This window comes from Schistocerca serialis, chromosome 2 (genome assembly GCF_023864345.2).
Source record: "Schistocerca serialis cubense isolate TAMUIC-IGC-003099 chromosome 2, iqSchSeri2.2, whole genome shotgun sequence".
NCBI lineage: Eukaryota > Metazoa > Arthropoda > Insecta > Orthoptera > Acrididae > Schistocerca > Schistocerca serialis.
Genome location: NC_064639.1, coordinates 367,830,192 through 367,848,326, shown reverse-complemented (window position 1 = coordinate 367,848,326; position 18,135 = coordinate 367,830,192). Strand labels below are relative to the sequence as shown.

The 18,135-nt window shown below is 44.7% G+C and overlaps 1 protein-coding gene across 1 annotated transcript in view; it reads left to right on the top strand.

The window, feature by feature from the left end:
• Positions 1 to 18,135, top strand: part of LOC126455552 (pickpocket protein 28-like) — a 164,497-nt gene that overhangs the window by 61,302 nt on the left and 85,060 nt on the right. The window contains exon 3 of the mRNA XM_050091306.1: positions 9,179 to 9,412. Coding sequence (XP_049947263.1) covers positions 9,179 to 9,412 — 234 coding nt within the window. The remainder of the gene's footprint in view (positions 1 to 9,178; positions 9,413 to 18,135) is intronic.

Here is an 18,135-nt window from a genome sequence, read left to right as displayed (position 1 = left end):
ACGTGATTTGTCTTTCAATAATTTTACATTGCACAGCACTATCATATGCTCGATGAGACCACAAGGATTTGTCAGGTGCCTGCGGTTGATACTCGGGCTCGACGTCTACTTCAGGCCCACCAATGCTACTGGAGTCCAAGCTGGATTATAAGGGACAGAAACAGCTTATCTTCCTTCACAACAAGAGCTTCTCTGAGCGGCCGTGTCTTGAAAGAACACTGTGATTTGTAACATTGTTTCAAGAAGGTCGTTCAGTTTCGTATACTTTCTCGTTGAACTGGAATTACTTTGTAAGGCATCAGATTCTCTCTTGTGATTTCAAAAGCATTTTTTAACGTTGCAAAAACTTTCTTTTTTATCAAACCAAAGTTTTTATCATATTCCATGTTAGAGTTTCCTCTGATTGAAAATACTATTCTGACACTATGAAAGAAGTACTGACGATATATGAACACTGCATAAGTCTTTTGCTGTCTTGTGCACTATCACAGAACATTACAAGTACTCTTATTGTCGGATCAAGGATTTCACTCACACAATAATGCAACAAATAATAACTTCATTCGCTCCGTTAGTCCCTAAAACTTCAGCGCAAGTACAAAATATTGCATCACTGTTGCACATTTGACGATGATTCCACGCAAAGAAATGAAGACCTTTTGTCAAACAGGAATTCCACTCATGTTATCATTTACTATGATTCTAACATTGTACCGTAAAGAGCAGTCTCTGGCATTGGAGTCGTCATGCCCAAGCCTTCTACTAGTTATTAATATCACCGGTATTAAGCTGGGAAAATAGCAAGATTGGCCATTCCAGTCACCTAACAAATTGATAAGCTGTCTTCTTTCATGGGACTGATTAGTTTGAAACACGAAAATAACGAGCATTTGCAGTCACTGCCTAATTCATGAGATATTGCCCTACAATATTACTTATTCGGCAAAGCTTTTTCTCTTTTTAGCTGATTGATTAACAGGTGCAACCTTACCTTCATCTTATGACGATCCACACGTTCTGTAGATCCTAAACGGACTACATTGTTATCACACATCAAATTAATACTATCACTATGAAAAACAACGCAGAGTAGGAAGCCGCAAAGCAACTGGCCTACCGGGTGTATTGAAAACAGTTCAAGCAAACCTTGGACTTCCCCCATTCTTTCCGTGAAAACCGACATAGAGCGTACTTTCTGTTACCACTAAAAGTAAAATCCTTCGTACACTGAAGAGCCAAAGAAATTTATACACTTGCCTAATATCGTGTAGGGCCCTCGCGAACACGCAGTAATGGCATTGACTCGACTAATGTCTGAAATAGTGCTGGAGGGAATTGACGCCATGACTCCTGCAGGTCTGTCCATAAATCCGTAAAGGTACGAGGAGGTGGAGATCTCTTCTGAACAGCTCGTTGCAAGGCATCCCAAATATTCCCAATAATGTTCAGGTCCGGGGAGTTTGGTCGCCAGCGGAAGTGTTTAAACTCAGAAGAGTGTTCCTGGGATAACTGTGAAGCAATTCTGGGTGTGTGGGGTGTCGCATTGTTCTGCTGAAATTGTCAAAGTCCTTCGGAATGCACAATGGACATGAATGGATGCAGGTGATCAGACAGGATGCTTACATACGTGTCACCTGTAAGAGTCGTATGTAGACGTATCAGGGGTCCCCTACCACTCCAACGGGACATGCCCCACACCATTACAGAGCCTCCACCAGCTTGCACAGTCCCCCGCAGGGTCCGTGAATTCATGAGGTTGCCTCCATACCAGTACACATCTAACCGCTCGATACAATTTGAAACGAGACTCCTCCTACCAGGCAACATGCTACCTGTCATCTACAGTTAAGTGTTAGTGTTGACGTTCCCAGGGGAGGTGTAAAGCTTTGTTTGGTGCAGTAATCAAGGGCACAGGAGTGGGTCTTCAGATCCGAAAGCTCGTATCGGTGATGTTTCGTTGAATGGTTCGCATGCCGACACTTGTTGATGGGCCAGCACTGAAATCTGCAGCAATTTTGTGGAAGGGTTGCACTCTGTCACGTTAAACGATTCTCTCCAGTCGTCCTTGGTCCCATTCTTGCAATGTCTTTTTTCGGCCCTAGCGATGTCGGAGATTTGATGTCTTATCGGATTCCTGATATTCACAGCACACACGTGAAATGGTCGTACGGAAAAATCCCCGCTTCATCGCTACCTCGGAAATGCAGTGTCCCATCGCTACAACACCATGTTTAAACTCAGTTAAATCTTGATAACCTTCCATCGTAGCAGCTGCAGTAACTGATCCAACAACTCTGCTAGACACATCTTTGCGTTGCCAACCGCAGAGCCGTGTTCTACCTGTTTATATATCCATGAATTTGAATACACATGCATATACCAGTTTCTTTAGCGCTTCAGTGTATCTCAGCCGTGGGGTCTTCATTTAATGTACATTGTTATTTGTTTTCTACATTATTCAATACATTGTTAGATGTCCACCAGTACAACCGGTAGTAAACATTACAACAAGCATTTTACGAAGTCTCAATGAAAAATACGTATTTTCTAAACGGTCATTTCTAGGTAATATCGCGTACGTCACATTACAGCTGTTTTACAGTTCACAATAAAGGTTCGAAGATCCCACTATCAATACGTATTCTTCAATTGATACTTTGTAAAACGCATGTTGTAATGTTTAGTAATTGTTGTACATGTGTAGATGTGTAAACTGACAATGTAATGAATAATACAGAAAAATAGCGATGCGTTCTGTATCTGAAACCATTAGTAGTGGGACGTATGTTCACATGAAGTTTCTTTGCTTCCAAAGATCATCGATATCATATTCCTCATCACTGATAGTTATTTCTGGGACATCCTGTATAGTTACTCAACTTGCTTCAGGTTAAGATATCGGTCTTAAGATGAAGCACCAATTATAGGAGAAAAATGAAAAAGAAAACAGATAGAAGGTAGTTATAAATACGAGGAACCGCAAATAACGTGTACACCTGTCTCTATTTCAGACGTGTGTAGATGCGTAAGGTCTCCAAAAGTCCTTCCAGTTCAATAAATCACAATATTGTTGTTAATTTTTACGTGATGTTACGACAAAATGGCTCTGAGCACTATGGGACTTAACATCTGATGTCATCAGTCCGCTATTCTTAGAACTATTTAAACCAAATTAACCTAAGGACATCACACACATCCACGCCCGAGGCAGGATTCGAACTTGCGATCGTAGCAGCCGCGTGGTTCCGGACTGAAGCGCCTAGAACCGCTCGACCACAGCGGCCGACAGTCGCCAGGCAGTAGACTCAGAAGATTGTAGTGAGTCAGAGCAGCCGTATGGGGTCACATCACCTTCGTTATGTCAGTAGTATAGCGAACTCGTTAAGCATGGACAGCAGAATGAAAACTGCTGACGTCTTCGTAGTAGCAAACAATATGAGGTGAAGCCGAAAGACGTTGGGTAAACATTAGCCACTGCTTCGTTCCATAAATATCCTAGCAGTTTAACTCGTAAGATAGTCATGGAGCGACATGGCGCAGTGGTTAGCACACTGGGCTCGCATTCGGGAGGACGACGGTTCAGTCCAGCGTCCGACCATCCTGATTCAGGTTTTCTGTTATTTCCCTAAATCGCTTTAGATAGAAGGTGATGTTTTCCTTGAAAGGCCACGGCCGACTTCCTTCCCCATCCTTCCCTAATCCGATGAGACCGATGACCTCGCTGTTTGGTCTCCTCCCCCAACTCAATTGAACCAAATCCGTAAGAATAATGTTGAAGATCAGAGCACGTAACTAATGAAGAGGTACTGAATAGAATTGAGGAGAAGAGGAATTTGTGGTACAACTTGACTAAAAGAAGGGACTGGAGAGAAGCGTGGATAGTAAAAATCGTAGAGGGAGAACAAGAGATGAATGTTGTTGTTGTTGTTGTTGTGGTCTTCAGTCCTGAGACTGGTTTGATGCAGCTCTCCGTGCTACTCTATCCTGTGCAAGCTTTTTCATCTCCCAGTACCTACTGCAACCTACATCCTTCTGAATCTGCTTAGTGTATTCATCTCTTGGTCTCCCTCTACGATTTTTACCCTCCACGCTGCCCTCCAATACTAAATTGGTGATCCCTTGATGCCTCAGATCATGTCTTACCAACCGATCCCTTCTTCTGGTCAAGTTGTGCCACAAACGTCTCTTCTCCCCAATCCTATTCAATACTTCCTCATTAGTTACGTGATCTACCCATCTAATCTTCAGCATTCTTCTGTAGCACCACATTTCTAAAGCTTCTAATCTCTTCTTGTCCAAACTATTTATCGTCCATGTTTCACTTCCATACGTGGCTACACTCCATACAAATACTTTCAGAAATGACTTCCTGACACTTAAATCTATACTCGATGTTAACAAATTTCTCTTCTTCAGAAACGCTTTCCTTGCCATTGCCAGTCTACATTTTATATCCTCTCTACTTCGACCATCATCACTTATTTTGCTCCCCAAATAGCAAAACTCCTTTACTACTTTAAGTGTCTCATTTCCTAATCTAATTCCCTCAGCGTCACCCGACTTAATTCGACTACATTCCATTGTCCTCGTTTTGCTTTTGTTGATGTTCATCTTATATCCTCCTTTCAAGACGCTATCCATTCCGTTCACCTGCACTTCCAAGTCCTTTGCTGTCTCTGACAGAATTACAATGTCATCGGCGAACCTCAAAATTTTTATTTCTTCTCCATGTATTTTAATACCTACTCCGAATTTTTCTTTTGTTTCCTTTACTGCTTGCTCAATATACAGATTGAATATCATCGGGGAGAGGCTACAACCCTGTCTTACTCCCTTCCCAACAACTGCTTCCCTTTCATGTCCCTCGACTCTTGAAACTGCCATCTGGTTTCTGTACAAATTGTAAATAGCCTTTCGCTCCCTGTATTTTACCTCTGCCACCTTCAGAATTTGAAAGAGAGTACTCCAGTCAACGTTGTCAAAAGCTTTCTCTAAGTCTACAAATGCTAGAAACGTAGGTTTGCCTTTCCTTAATCTTTCTTCCAAGATAAGTTGTAAGGTCAGTATTGCCTCACGTGTTCCAGTATTTCTGCGGAATCCAAACTGATCTTCCCCGAGGTCGGCTTCTACTAGTCTGTAAAGAATTCGTGTTAGTATTTTGCAGCTGTGGCTTATTAAACTGACTGTTCGGTAATTTTCACATCTGTCAACACCTGCTTTCTTTGGGATTGGAATTATTATATTCTTCTTGAAGTCTGAGGGTATTTCGCCTGTTTCATACATCTTGCTCACCAGATGGTAGAGTTTTGTTAGGACTGGCTCTCCCAAAGCCGTCAGTAGTTCTGATGGAATGTTGTCTACTCCGAGGGCCTTGTTTCGACTCAGGTCTTTCTGTGCTCTGTCAAACTCTTCACGCAGCATCGTATCTCCCATTTCATCTTCATCTACATCCTCTTCCATTTCCATAATATTGTCCTCAAGCACATCACCCTTGTATAGACCCTCTATATACTCCTTCCACCTTTCTGCTTTCCCTTCTTTGCTTAGAACTGGGTTTCCATCTGAGCTCTTGATGTTCATGCAAGTGGTTCTCTTATCTCCAAAGGTCTCTTTAATTTTCCTGTAGCCAGTATCTATCTTACCCCTGGTGAGAAAAGCCTCTACATCCTTACATTTGTCCTCTAGCCATGCCTGCTTAGTCATTTTGCACTTCCTGTCGATCTCATTTTTGAGACGTTTGTATTCCTTTTTGCCTGCTTCATTTACTGCATTTTTATATTTTCTCCTTTCTTCAATTAAATTCAATATTTCTTCTGTTACCCAAGGGTTTCTACTAGCCCTCGTCTTTTTACCTATTTGATCCTCTGCTGCCTTCACTACTTCATCCCTCAAAGCTACCCACTCTTCTTCTACTGTATTTCTTTCCCCCATTCCTGTCAATTGTTCCCTTATGCTCTCCCTGAAACTCTGTACAACCTCTGGTTCTTTCAGTTTATCCACGTCCCATCTCCTTAAGTTCCCACCTTTTTGCAGTTTCTTTAGTTTTAATCTACAGGTCATAACTAATAGATTGTGGTCAGAGTCCACATCTGCTCCTGGAAATGTCTTACAATTTAAAACCTGGTTCCTAAATCTCTGTCTTACCATTATATAATCTATCTGATACCTTTTAGTATCTCCAGGGTTCTTCCATGTATACAACCTTCTTTTATGATTCTTAAACCAAGTGTTAGCTATGATTAAGTTATGCTCTGTGCAAAATTCTACCAGACGGCTTCCTCTTTCATTTCTCTCCCCCAATCCATATTCACCCACTATGTTTCCTTCTCTCCCTTTTCCTACTCTCGAATTCCAGTCACCCATGACTATTAAATTTTCGTCACCCTTCACTACCTGAATAATTTCTTTTATCTCATCATACATTTCTTCAATTTCTCGTCATCTGCAGAGTTAGTTGGCATATAAACTTGTACTACTGTAGCAGGTGTGGGCTTCGTATCTACACTCCTGGAAATTGAAATAAGAACACCGTGAATTCAGTGTCCCAGAAAGGGGAAACTTTATTGACACATTCCTGGGGTCAGATACATCACATGATCACACTGACAGAACCACAAGCACATAGACACAGGCAACAGAGCATGCACAATGTCGGCACTAGTACAGTGTATATCCACCTTTCGCAGCAATGCAGGCTGCTATTCTCCCATGGAGACGATCGTAGAGATGCTGGATGTAGTCCTGTGGAACGGCTTGCCATGCCATTTCCACCTGGCGCCTCAGTTGGACCAGCGTTCGTGCTGGACGTGCAGACCGCGTGAGACGACGCTTCATCCAGTCCCAAACATGCTCAATGGGGTACAGATCCGGAGATCTTGCTGGCCAGGGTAGTTGACTTACACCTTCTAGAGCACGTTGGGTGGCACGGGATACATGCGGACGTGCATTGTCCTGTTGGAACAGCAAGTTCCCTTGCCGGTCTAGGAATGGTAGAACGATGGGTTCGATGACGGTTTGGATGTACCGTGCACTATTCAGTGTCCCCTCGACGATCACCAGTGGTGTACGGCCAGTGTAGGAGATCGCTCCCCACACCATGATGCCGGGTGATGGCCCTGTGTGCCTCGGTCGTATGCAGTCCTGATTGTGGCGCTCACCTGCACGGCGCCAAACACGCATACGACCATCATTGGCACCAAGGCAGAAGCGACTCTCATCGCTGAAGACGACACGTCTCCATTCGTCCCTCCATTCACGCCTGTCGCGACACCACTGGAGGCGGGCTGCACGATGTTGGGGCGTGAGCGGAAGACGGCCCAACGGTGTGCAGGACCGTAGCCCAGCTTCATGGAGACGGTTGCGAATGGTCCTCGCCGATACCCCAGGAGCAACAGTGTCCCTAATTTGCTGGGAAGTGGCGGTGCGGTCCCCTACGGCACTGCGTAGGATCCTGCGGTCTTGGCGTCCATTCGTGCGTCGCTGCGGTCCGGTCCCAGGTCGACGGGCACGTGCACCTTCCGCCGACCACTGGCGACAACATCGATGTACTGTGGAGACCTCACGCCCCACGTGTTGAGCAATTCGGCGGTACGTCCACCCGGCCTCCCGCATGCCCACTATACGCGGTTCCTGGTGTGTCCGCTGTGCCGTGCGTGTGATCATTGCTTGTACAGCCCTCTCGCAGTGTCCGGAGCAAGTATGGTGGGTCTGACACACCGGTGTCAATGTGTTCTTTTTTCCATTTCCATATCTTGGCCACAATAATGCGTTCACTATGCTGTTTGTAGTAGCTTACTCGCATTCCTATTTTCCTATTCATTATTAAACCAACTCCTGCATTAAACCTATTTGATTTTGTGTTTATAACCCTGTAGTCACCTGACCAGAAGTCTTGTTCCTTCTGCCACCGAACTTCACTAATTCCCACTATATCTGACTTTAACCTATCCATTTCCCTTTTTAAATTTTCTAACCTACCTGCCCGATTAAGTGATCTGACATTCCACGCTCCTATCCGTAAAACGCCAGTTTTCTTTCTCCTGATAACGACAGCCTCTTGAGTAGTCCCCGCCCGGAGATCCGAATGGGGGACTATTTTACCTCCGGAATGTTTTACCCAAGAGGACGCCATCATCATTTAATCATACAGTAAAGCTGCATGCCCTCGGGAAAAATTACGGCCGTGGTTTCCCCTTGCTTTCAGCCGTTCGCAGTACCAGCACAGCAAGGCCGTTTTGGTTATTGTTACAAGGCCAGATCAGTCAATCATCCAGATTGTTGCCCTTGCAACTACTGAAAAGGCTGCTGCCCCTCTTCAGGAACCACACGTTTGTCTGGCCTCTCAACAGATACCCCTCCGTTGTGGTTGCAACTACGGTACGGCTATCTGTAACGCTGAGGCACGCAAGCCTCCACACCAACGGCAAGGTCCATGGTTCATGGGGGAGGGGGGGGGGGGGGGGGGGAAAGAGATGAATACACTAAGCAAATTCAGAAGGATGTAGGTTGCAGTAGTTACTCTGAGATGGAGAAGCTTGCAGAGGATAGAGTGGCATGGAGAGCTGCATCAAACCAGTCTCTCGACTGAAGACCACAGCAACTGCCCTATACGAGGATGGCACGCAGCACTTTGAAAGAGCACGGAGGATTTCCTTCACTAACCTTGACAGAATCCGAGCGTGTTCTACGTCTATAATGACCCCGATGTCGACGGGTCATTAATCCCAGTCTTCCTTCTTTCCTTTCTTTTGTAATTTTTGCTGTTTCTACTTAAGTGGATGTGAAATGGGCGGGCACATATAGACGACTAGGGAGTGTGATAAGGTTCAGTGGTTGAATTGGAGCATGTGAAAAGATATATACAAATCTTCTCTCTTGCTCTCTCTTCTCTCTTTCTCTCTCTCTCTCTCTCTCTCTCTCTCTTCTTTCTTTCTCGATCTCTCTCTCTCTCTCTCTCTTGCTGTGTGTGTGTGTGTGTGTGTGTGTGTGTGTGTGTGTGTGTGTGTGTGTGTCCATCTAACTTTTCTCCTAGCGCAGAGATGGATAGGTCCTGGTATATGCAGGAGTCGGTGAAGTAAGTTAATAACTATGAACTTCAGTCTTTGTAGAATACTGTGTAGAGTGACGCAGAGAAGTCACAGAGGATACCGTGGCGTGCCACTCGTTGTTCTGCCGGCAGGTTGCTGTGGCTGTTCCTGTTCGCGATCAGCCTGGCCTTGTGCAGCAACCTGATACGGAGAGTGTGGCTCAAGTGGGAAGAAACGCCTGTGATCGTGACGTTGGCCGAGACGACGACGCCGGTGTGGGACGTGCCGTTCCCAGCCGTCACTATCTGCAGCGAGACCAAGACGCAGCGGGAGCTCTTCAACTACACCGACGCCTACTACCACCAGGCCAACCTCACCCAGGACGAGTGAGTTTCCCCACACCGTTGTCTCCAACTCGAGAATGTCTCAATGTTACAATCACTGTAAGTGTTTCAGAACATAAACATTTTCGCTTGCGACACCAAAGTAGTCGAATACATAGCCCATCGTCCGCGGCTCGTGGTACTGCGGTAGCGTTCTCGCTTCGTGCGCGCAGGGTCCCGGGTTCGATTCCCGGCGGAGTCGGGGATTTTCTCCGCCTCGAGATAACTGGGTGTTGTTTGTCTTTCATCATCATTTCATCCTCAATCACGCGCAAGTCGCCGTAGTGGCGTTAAAGAACGTGTGGAGCGGCGGCCGAACTGCCCCGCGAGGGGTCTCCCGGCCACCAATGCCATACGCTCAATATATATAACATAATCCAATCGTCTATTTTACATTATATCCGGTTTTATAACTGGTGGGTGATGTATCCAGCTACTTATACTATTTTACCTTCATGTGGTTTTGTGAGTAACGGGTCACGTATCCAGCTACTTTTATACAATTCCATGATGCCCCAAAAGGGCGAAATTCATTGACATTAAATAATTTCCTAATGGGGACTGTTTTTGATCTGAAACACTTTTAAACTGGTTGCTGTAAAAGCCTGCAACGATGGAATGGGAAAAAATTTTATCAGTGTAAGACTACAAATCAGCTCCAGACATGACGATTTAGCTGTCACAATGATACCTTTCAGTTGCACATGCCGAAAGTCAAATAGTTCCCCACAGATTCAGATGCGATAATACGAACCGTAAGCAACGGAAACAATATGTAACAGGATGGCCCTGACCAATGAGTCCTGGGTTAAGGGTGCTCTGAAAATATAATAAAAAGGGGATCTTTAAACTAATTAAATTAAAAATTGGTCAAGTTAAATCCAATTTATTATGATAATCTCTATTCTCACACACATTAACACTGAACTAATGGCGAGAAGAATACTGAGAACGATAAAGCTCGGAGGGAACGGAAGTTGACATTTACAAACTTGAGAAATATTTTGACTAGTAATCGAATAACTTGGGTAGGCCGGGGTGGCCGAGCGGTTCTAGGCGCTACAGTCTGGAACTGCACGACCGCTACGGTCGCAGGTTCGAATCCTGTCTTGGGTATGGATGTGTGTGATGTCCTTAGGTTAGTTAGGTTTAACTAGTTCTAAGTTCTAGGGGACTGATAACCTCAGAAGTTAAGTCCCATAGTGCTCAGAGCCATTTGAACCATTTTTTTTAATAATTTGGTAAAGTCCACTTCGGATGGGTGACTGGAAAGCCTACCGTCTCAAAAGTCTACAGTGATCATGGTGACTACTCTGATTTAGACAGAATGGAGTGCGACTATCATACGCAAGCAGCATAGCTATCCTTGTCATGAATAACACCTCCGCCAGTATGAAAGTTGCGGAACCTAATCAATAGATATAACCTGCTTGCAAACAGTAAGTTTATTTGTGCTGCTCACGTGAGCTGGGAGTTCTGTCTCTGCGTTCGAGAAACTTGGGAGCTGCAAGTTATATGGCTGGCCGCCCGTAGAAACACATCAGCCGCTGCGTGTTGTAACGTCGCCATCAAAAACCTGCTACAATCTCAGCTCGACTGTACTCGGCTCTGTTCTAAATTCCAGTATGTTCTCGACTGCACCCTAGCCCTCAGTGCACTCGCCTCAGAGCTAAACTTGAACGTACTCTCCTGAGCCTCAACGTCGAATGTCATCATAACTGCCCACTCATTGTTCCCTACAACATTCACGAAATTCTCTTTTGCTAACTGAAAAGTTCCGCTAACCGCTGGCAAATGATATTATTCTTAACAAACTCTTCAAGTAAGTCTTTATTGTGGCTAACACTCTGCTCTCCCGCATCTGAAATTCTCCTGTTTCCCAGTTTCTGTTACTTTTTAAAATTTACTGCACACGAGACTGCTTCCTCACGTGCAGCGGTGTCAAAATGTCGGCACACAACTTCACAAAGAGATGTAATTCCTAAGCGTAACACAGTTGTGTCCATCCCCACGAGAACATGTGCACTATACCAGTACTCTCACTGCAATCTCTTCTAGGAGGTGGGCAGTCGGTTCCTTAGAACTGTGCTTTGAGATGATAGCTCGGCTTGTAAAACGGCAAAGGACTGCACAGGACAAGGATTTCTTCACGGCTCACTATACGACTTCTTTAGTTGAAACTCTGACCCCATACAATGCAGCGCACGGCTGTCGGACAAATGTACAGACGCCGACATCCAGAGGCTTGACCTGACAATAATCAGGACACAGCTGCTTTCGGAAACAGGCCCGGAAGCGTCCCTTCAGGCCTCGCGCCATATGTGTTTTTGTGAGTTCCAGATCTCGCTCCTCTGAGGACACTACTGGAGGCTGGAGGTTCCACAAGTCACTGCCCTAGGCCTCCACTCTCCTCTCGAGTCATCATGACCTACGTAAAGTGATCAACTATAGAAATATTATCCATAATCATTGTAACAGACTTACACTACTTGCCATTAAAATTGCTACACCAAGAAGAAATGCAGATGATGAACGGGTATTCATTGGACAAATATATTATACTAGAACTGACATGTGATTACATTTTCAAGCAGTTTGGGTGCATAGATCCTGAGAAATCAGAACCCAGAACAACCACCTCTGGCCGTATTAACGGCCTTGGTACGCCTGGGCATTGAGTAACAGAGCTTGGATGGCGTGTACAGGTACAGCTGCCCATGCAGCTTCAACACGGTACCACAGTTCATCAAGAGTAGTGACTGGCGTATTGTGACGAGCCAGTTGCTCGGCCACCATTGACCAGACGTTTTCAATTGGTGGGAAATATGGAGAATAGAGCCCGTGGTCTAGGGGTAGGGTCTTTGATTCATAATCAAAACGTCTTCGGTCCCGGGTTCGATCTCCGCCACTGCCTAAATTTTGATAAATAATCAGCATTGGCAGCCGAAGACTTCCAGGATAAGAAGTCAGCCTCATTCTGCCAACGGCCTTGTCAAAGAGGGTGGAGGAGCGGATAGAGGTTCAGGGCACTCTCTTGTCCTATGGGTGGGAAATTTCCCCTAAAGGCGGAAGAATCAGCAATGATCAACGACATGATGATGCAGAAGGCAATGGAAACCACTGCATTAAAGACACGTAACGTGAATCCACAAGACATGTGCCTGTAACTGAAGAAGTGTCATGATGATCTCTCCATTGGCAAAAGATTCCGGAATAGTCCCCCATTCTGATCTCCGGGAGAGGACTGCCAAGGGGGAGGTTACCATGAGAAAAAGATCCAATAATCAACGAAAGGATAACGTTCTACGAGTCGGGGCGTGGAATGTCAGAAGCTTGAACGTGGTAGGGAAACTAGAAAATCTGAAAATGGAAATGCAAAAGCTGAATCTAGGTATAGTAGGGGTCAGAGAAGTGAAGTGGAAGGAAGACAAGGATTTCTGGTCAGATGAGTATCGGGTATCAACAGCAGCAGAAAATGGTATAACAGGTGTAGGATTCGTTATGAATAGGAAGGTAGGGCAGAGGGTGTGTTACTGTGAACAGTTCAGTGATCGGGCTGTTCTAATGAGAATCGACAGCAGACCAACACCGACAATGATAGTTCAGGTATACATGCCGACGTCGCAAGCTGAAGATGAACAGATAGAGAAAGTGTATGAGGATATTGAAAGGGTAATGCAGTATGTAAAGGGGGACGAAAATCTAATAGTCATTGGTGACTGGAATGCAGTTGTAGGGGAAGGAGTAGAAGAAAAGGTTACAGGAGAATATGGGCTTGGGACGAGGAATGAAAGAGGAGAAAAATTAATTGAGTTCTGTAACAAGTTTCAGCTAGTAATAGCGAATACCCTGTACAAGAATCACAAGAGGAGGAGGTATACTTGGAAAAGGCCGGGAGATACGGGAAGATTTCAATTAGATTACATCATGGTCAGACAGAGATTCCGAAATCAGATACTGGATTGTAAGGCGTACCCAGGAGCAGATATAGACTCAGATCACAATATAGTAGTGATGAAAAGTAGGCTGAAGTTCAAGACATTAGTCAGGAAGAATCAATACGCAAAGCAGTGGGATACGGAATTACTAAGGAATGACGAGATTCGTTTGAAGTTCTCTAACGTTATAGATACAGCAATAAGGAATAGCGCAGTAGGCAGTACAGTTGAAGAGGAATGGACATCTCTAAAAAGGGCCATCACAGAAGTTGGGAAGGAAAACATAGGTACAAAGGAGGTAGCTGCGAAGAAACCATGGGTAACAGAAGAAATACTTCAGTTGATTGATGAAAGGAGGAAGTACAAACATGTTCCGGGAAAATCAGGAATACAGAAATACAAGTCGCTGAGGAATGAAATAAATAGGAAGTGCAGGGAAGCTAAGACGAAATGGCTGCAGGAAAAATGTGAAGACATCGAAAAAGATATGATTGTCGGAAGGACAGACTCAGCATACAGGAAAGTCAAAACAACCTTTGGTGACATTAAAAGCAACGGTGGTAACATTAAGAGTGCAACGGGAATTCCATTGTTAAATGCAGAGGAGAGAGCAGATAGGTGGAAAGAATACATTGAAAGGCTCTATGAGGGTGAAGATTTGTCTGATGTGATAGAAGAAGAAACAGGAATCGATTTAGTAGAGATAGGGGATCCAGTATTAGACTCGGAATTTAAAAGAGCTTTGGAGGACTTACGGTCAAATAAGGCAGAAGGGATAGATAACATTCCATCAGAATTTCTAAAATCATTGGCGGAAGTGGCAACAAAACGACTATTCACGTTGGTGTGTAGAATATATGAGTCTGGCGATATACCATCTGACTTTCGGAAAAGCATCATCCACACAATTCCGAAGACGGCAAGGGCTGACAAGTGCGAGAATTATCGCACAATCAGCTTAACAGCTCATGCGTCGAAGCTGCTTACAAGAATAATATACAGAAGAATGGAAAAGAAAATTGAGAATGCGCTAGGTGACGATTAGTTTGGCTTTAGCAAAAGTAAAGGGACGAGAGAGGCAATTCTGACGTTACGGCTAATAATGGAAGCAAGGCTAAAGAAAAATCAAGACACTTTCATAGGATTTGTCGACCTGGAAAAAGCGTTCGACAATATAAAATGGTGCAAGCTGTTCGAGATTCTGAAAAAAGTAGGTGTAAGCTATAGGGAGAGACGGGTCATATACAATATGTACAACAACCAAGAGGGAATAATAAGAGTGGACGATCAAGAACGAAATGCTCGTATTAAGAAGGGTGTAAGACAAGGCTGTAGCCTTTCGTCCCTACTCTTCAATCTGTACATCGAGGAAGCAATGATGGAAATAAAAGAAAGGTTCAGGAGTGGAATTAAAATACAAGGTGAAAGGATATCAATGATAAGATTCGCTGATGACATTGCTATCCTGAGTGAAAGTGAAGAAGAATTAAATGCTCTGCTGAACGGAATGAACAGTCTAACGAGTACACAGTATGGTTTGAGAGTAAATCGGAGAAAGACGAAGGTAATGAGAAGTAGTAGAAATGAGAACAGTGAGAATCTTAACATCAGGATTGATGGTCACGAAGTCAATGAAGTTAAGGAATTCTGCTACCTAGGCAGTAAAATAACCAATGACGGACGGAGCAAGGAGGACATCAAAAGCAGACTCGCTATGCCAGAAAAGGCATTTCTGGCCAAGAGAAGTCTACTAATATCAAATACCGGCCTTAATTTGAGGAAGAAATTTCTGAGGATGTACGTCTGGAGTACAGCATTGTATGGTAGTGAAACATGGACTGTGTGAAAACCGGAACAGAAGAGAATCGAAGCATTTGAGATGCGGTGCTATAGACGAATGTTGAAAATTAGGTGGACTGATAAGGTAAAGAACGACGAGGTTCTACGCAGAATCGGAGAGGAAAGGAATATGTGGAAAACACTGATAAGGAGAAGGGACAGTATGATAGGACATCTGCTAAGACATGCGGGGATGACTTCCATGGTACTTGAGGGAGCTGTAGAGGGCAAAAACTGTAGAGGAAGACAGAGATTGGAATACGTCAAGCAAATAATTGAGGACGTAGGTTGCAAGTGCTACTCTGAGATGAAGAGGTTAGCACAGGAAAGGAATTCGTGGCTGGCCGCATCAAACCAGTCAGTAGACTGATGACCAAAATATATGGAGAATGTGCTGGCCATGGCAGCAGTCGAACATTTTCTGTGTCCAGAAAGGCCCGTACAGGACCTGCAACATGCGGTCGTGCATTACCCTGCTGAAATGTAGGGTTCCGCCGGGATCGAACGAAGGTTAGAGCGACGGGTAACACATCTGAAATGTAACGTCCACTGTTCAAAGTGCCTTCAATGCGAACAAGAGGTGACCGAGACGTGTAACCAATGGCACCCCATACCATCACGCAGGATGATACGCCAGTATGGCGATGACGAATACAGGCTTCCAATCTGCGTTCAGCGCGATGTCGCCAAACACGGATGCGACCATCATGATGCTGTAAATAGAACCTTTATTCATCCGAAAGAATGACGTTTTACCATTCGTGCAACCAGGTTCGTCGTTGAGTACACCATCGCAGGCGCTCCTGTCTGTGATGCAGCGCAGCGCTGGATTAGCCGAGCGGTCTAAGACGCTGCAGTCGTGGACTATGAAGCTGGTCCCGTCGGAGGTTCGAGTCCTCCCTCGGGCATGTGTGTGTATTTGTCCTTAGAATAATTTAGGTTAAGTAGTGTGTAAGCTTAGGGACTGATGACCTTAGCAGTTAAGTCCCATAACATTTCACATATTTGAACATTTTTTTGTGATGCAGCGTCAAGGGTAACCGCAGCCATGGTCTCAGAGCTGATAGTCCATGCTGCTGCAAACGTCGTCGAACTTTTCGTACAGATGGTTGTTGTCTTGCAAACGTCCCCATCTGTTGACTCAGGGATCGAGACGTGGCTGCACGATCCGTTACAGCCATGCGGATAAGATGCCTGTCATGTCGACTGCTAGTGATACGAGGTAGTTGGGATCCCGCACAGCGTTCCGCATTATCCTCCTGAACCCACCGATTCCATATTCTGCTAACAGTCATTGGATCTCGACCAACGTGAGCAGCAATGTCACGATACGATAAACCGCAGTCACGATAGGCTACAATCCGACCTTTATCAAAGTCGGAAACGACATGGTACGCATTTCTCCCCCTAACACGAGGCATCACATCAACGTTTCACCAGGCAATGCCGGTCAACTGCTGTTTCTGTATGAGAAACCGGTTGGAAACTTTCCCTGTGTCAGCACGTTGTAGGTGTCGCCACCGGCGCCAACCTTGTGTGAATGCTCTGAAAAGCTAATCATTTGCATATCACAGCATCTTCTTCCTGTCGGTTAAGTTTCGCGTCTGTAGCACGTCATCTTCGCGGTGTAGCATTTTTAATGGCCAGTAGTGTATTAATCGGCATGAGGCTGCCTCATATTTTGATGAAATGAAATAAACGTAATGAAATATCAGACGTGCCAGTCCGTCAATGGACTGATGCTCTGTTGACAAGTTCAATTGCTTACATTATCAACATAAAAAGATGGGAAACATAGAACATGTTAAAATTATTTCAAGTTACGTTAGATCCATTTATAAGTTTCAAATCGTTGTTAAAAATTTACAGAAAATTTCACAGTGTTGATAGTCCCATTCTACTAAATGTGCACCAAAATGATGTCGAGATTTCCAGTCATCCTATGAAAAGGCTTTGTATTCGACACTGATATCGATCAGCCCTATTAGACTAAACGTAGACGTAAACTACATCAAGGTTATCCCCAATCGTCGTACAATCCACTAGGAATGTATGGGTAGCCAACTGCATTAAAACTCATTCGTGGAAATTGCTTCACGGATTTATAATTACGACTATTCTATATCCTTCCTCCCATACCCTGTTCCTTGGAGTGTCTCACTTTCACGCAATTATTTTTTATTTAGTATGTCATCAACGGAAAAATGCAAACATGCTCGTGTTTATTTAAGAAATTCTGACTGAAAAGTGGGGTACCAGCTGCGTAATTCTACCTTCCTCAAAAATTTTGGCACGCGAAGATATTCGCTCTTTCTTTAGCACATAACTCACCTCAAACCCAGACAAGCTCCCCTAACCGTAACGCAGTCACTAGTCCATCTCTGTTAGTCGCTCATACCCATCCCCACCCAGTTGCCCTTTCTCACACATTCATTCATTCAGCCCAACTCACTGTCACTATCTTTGTGCCTCTGGCTTTGTCTCTTTCGTTCTGTCCTACTATTACTGTCCCCTCTCACTGACACCGTCTCCCTCTTGCTCCCTCTTACTCGTAATATCTCTCTCCTTCTTCCTACTGCTGCTGTGTCTTTTCCCTATCACTCTCTCTTCTTCGTTGTCGTTGCCATGTACTCTGTCTCTCTGTCATTATCGCTGGCTCTCACCCACTTCCAATATCTCTTTATTCCTACGACCCCCCCCCCCCCCAACCCTCCCCCCCGCCCCCTCGGACACTGTTTCCTTCACGCTTCCCCATTCTATCTCTGTTCACTATGTCCCACTGTGTCCCTCTGTCTCACACTGCCATTGGCTCCTTCGTTCTTTCTGTAACACAACGTCTACTATCTTCCACTATTTATTACCTTTCCTTCTCTTTGCCACTGTCACTGTCTTCTTCCATCTCAGCACAAGAAAGCACGAACGTACTCGAATGCCAACACATTTTGAAAA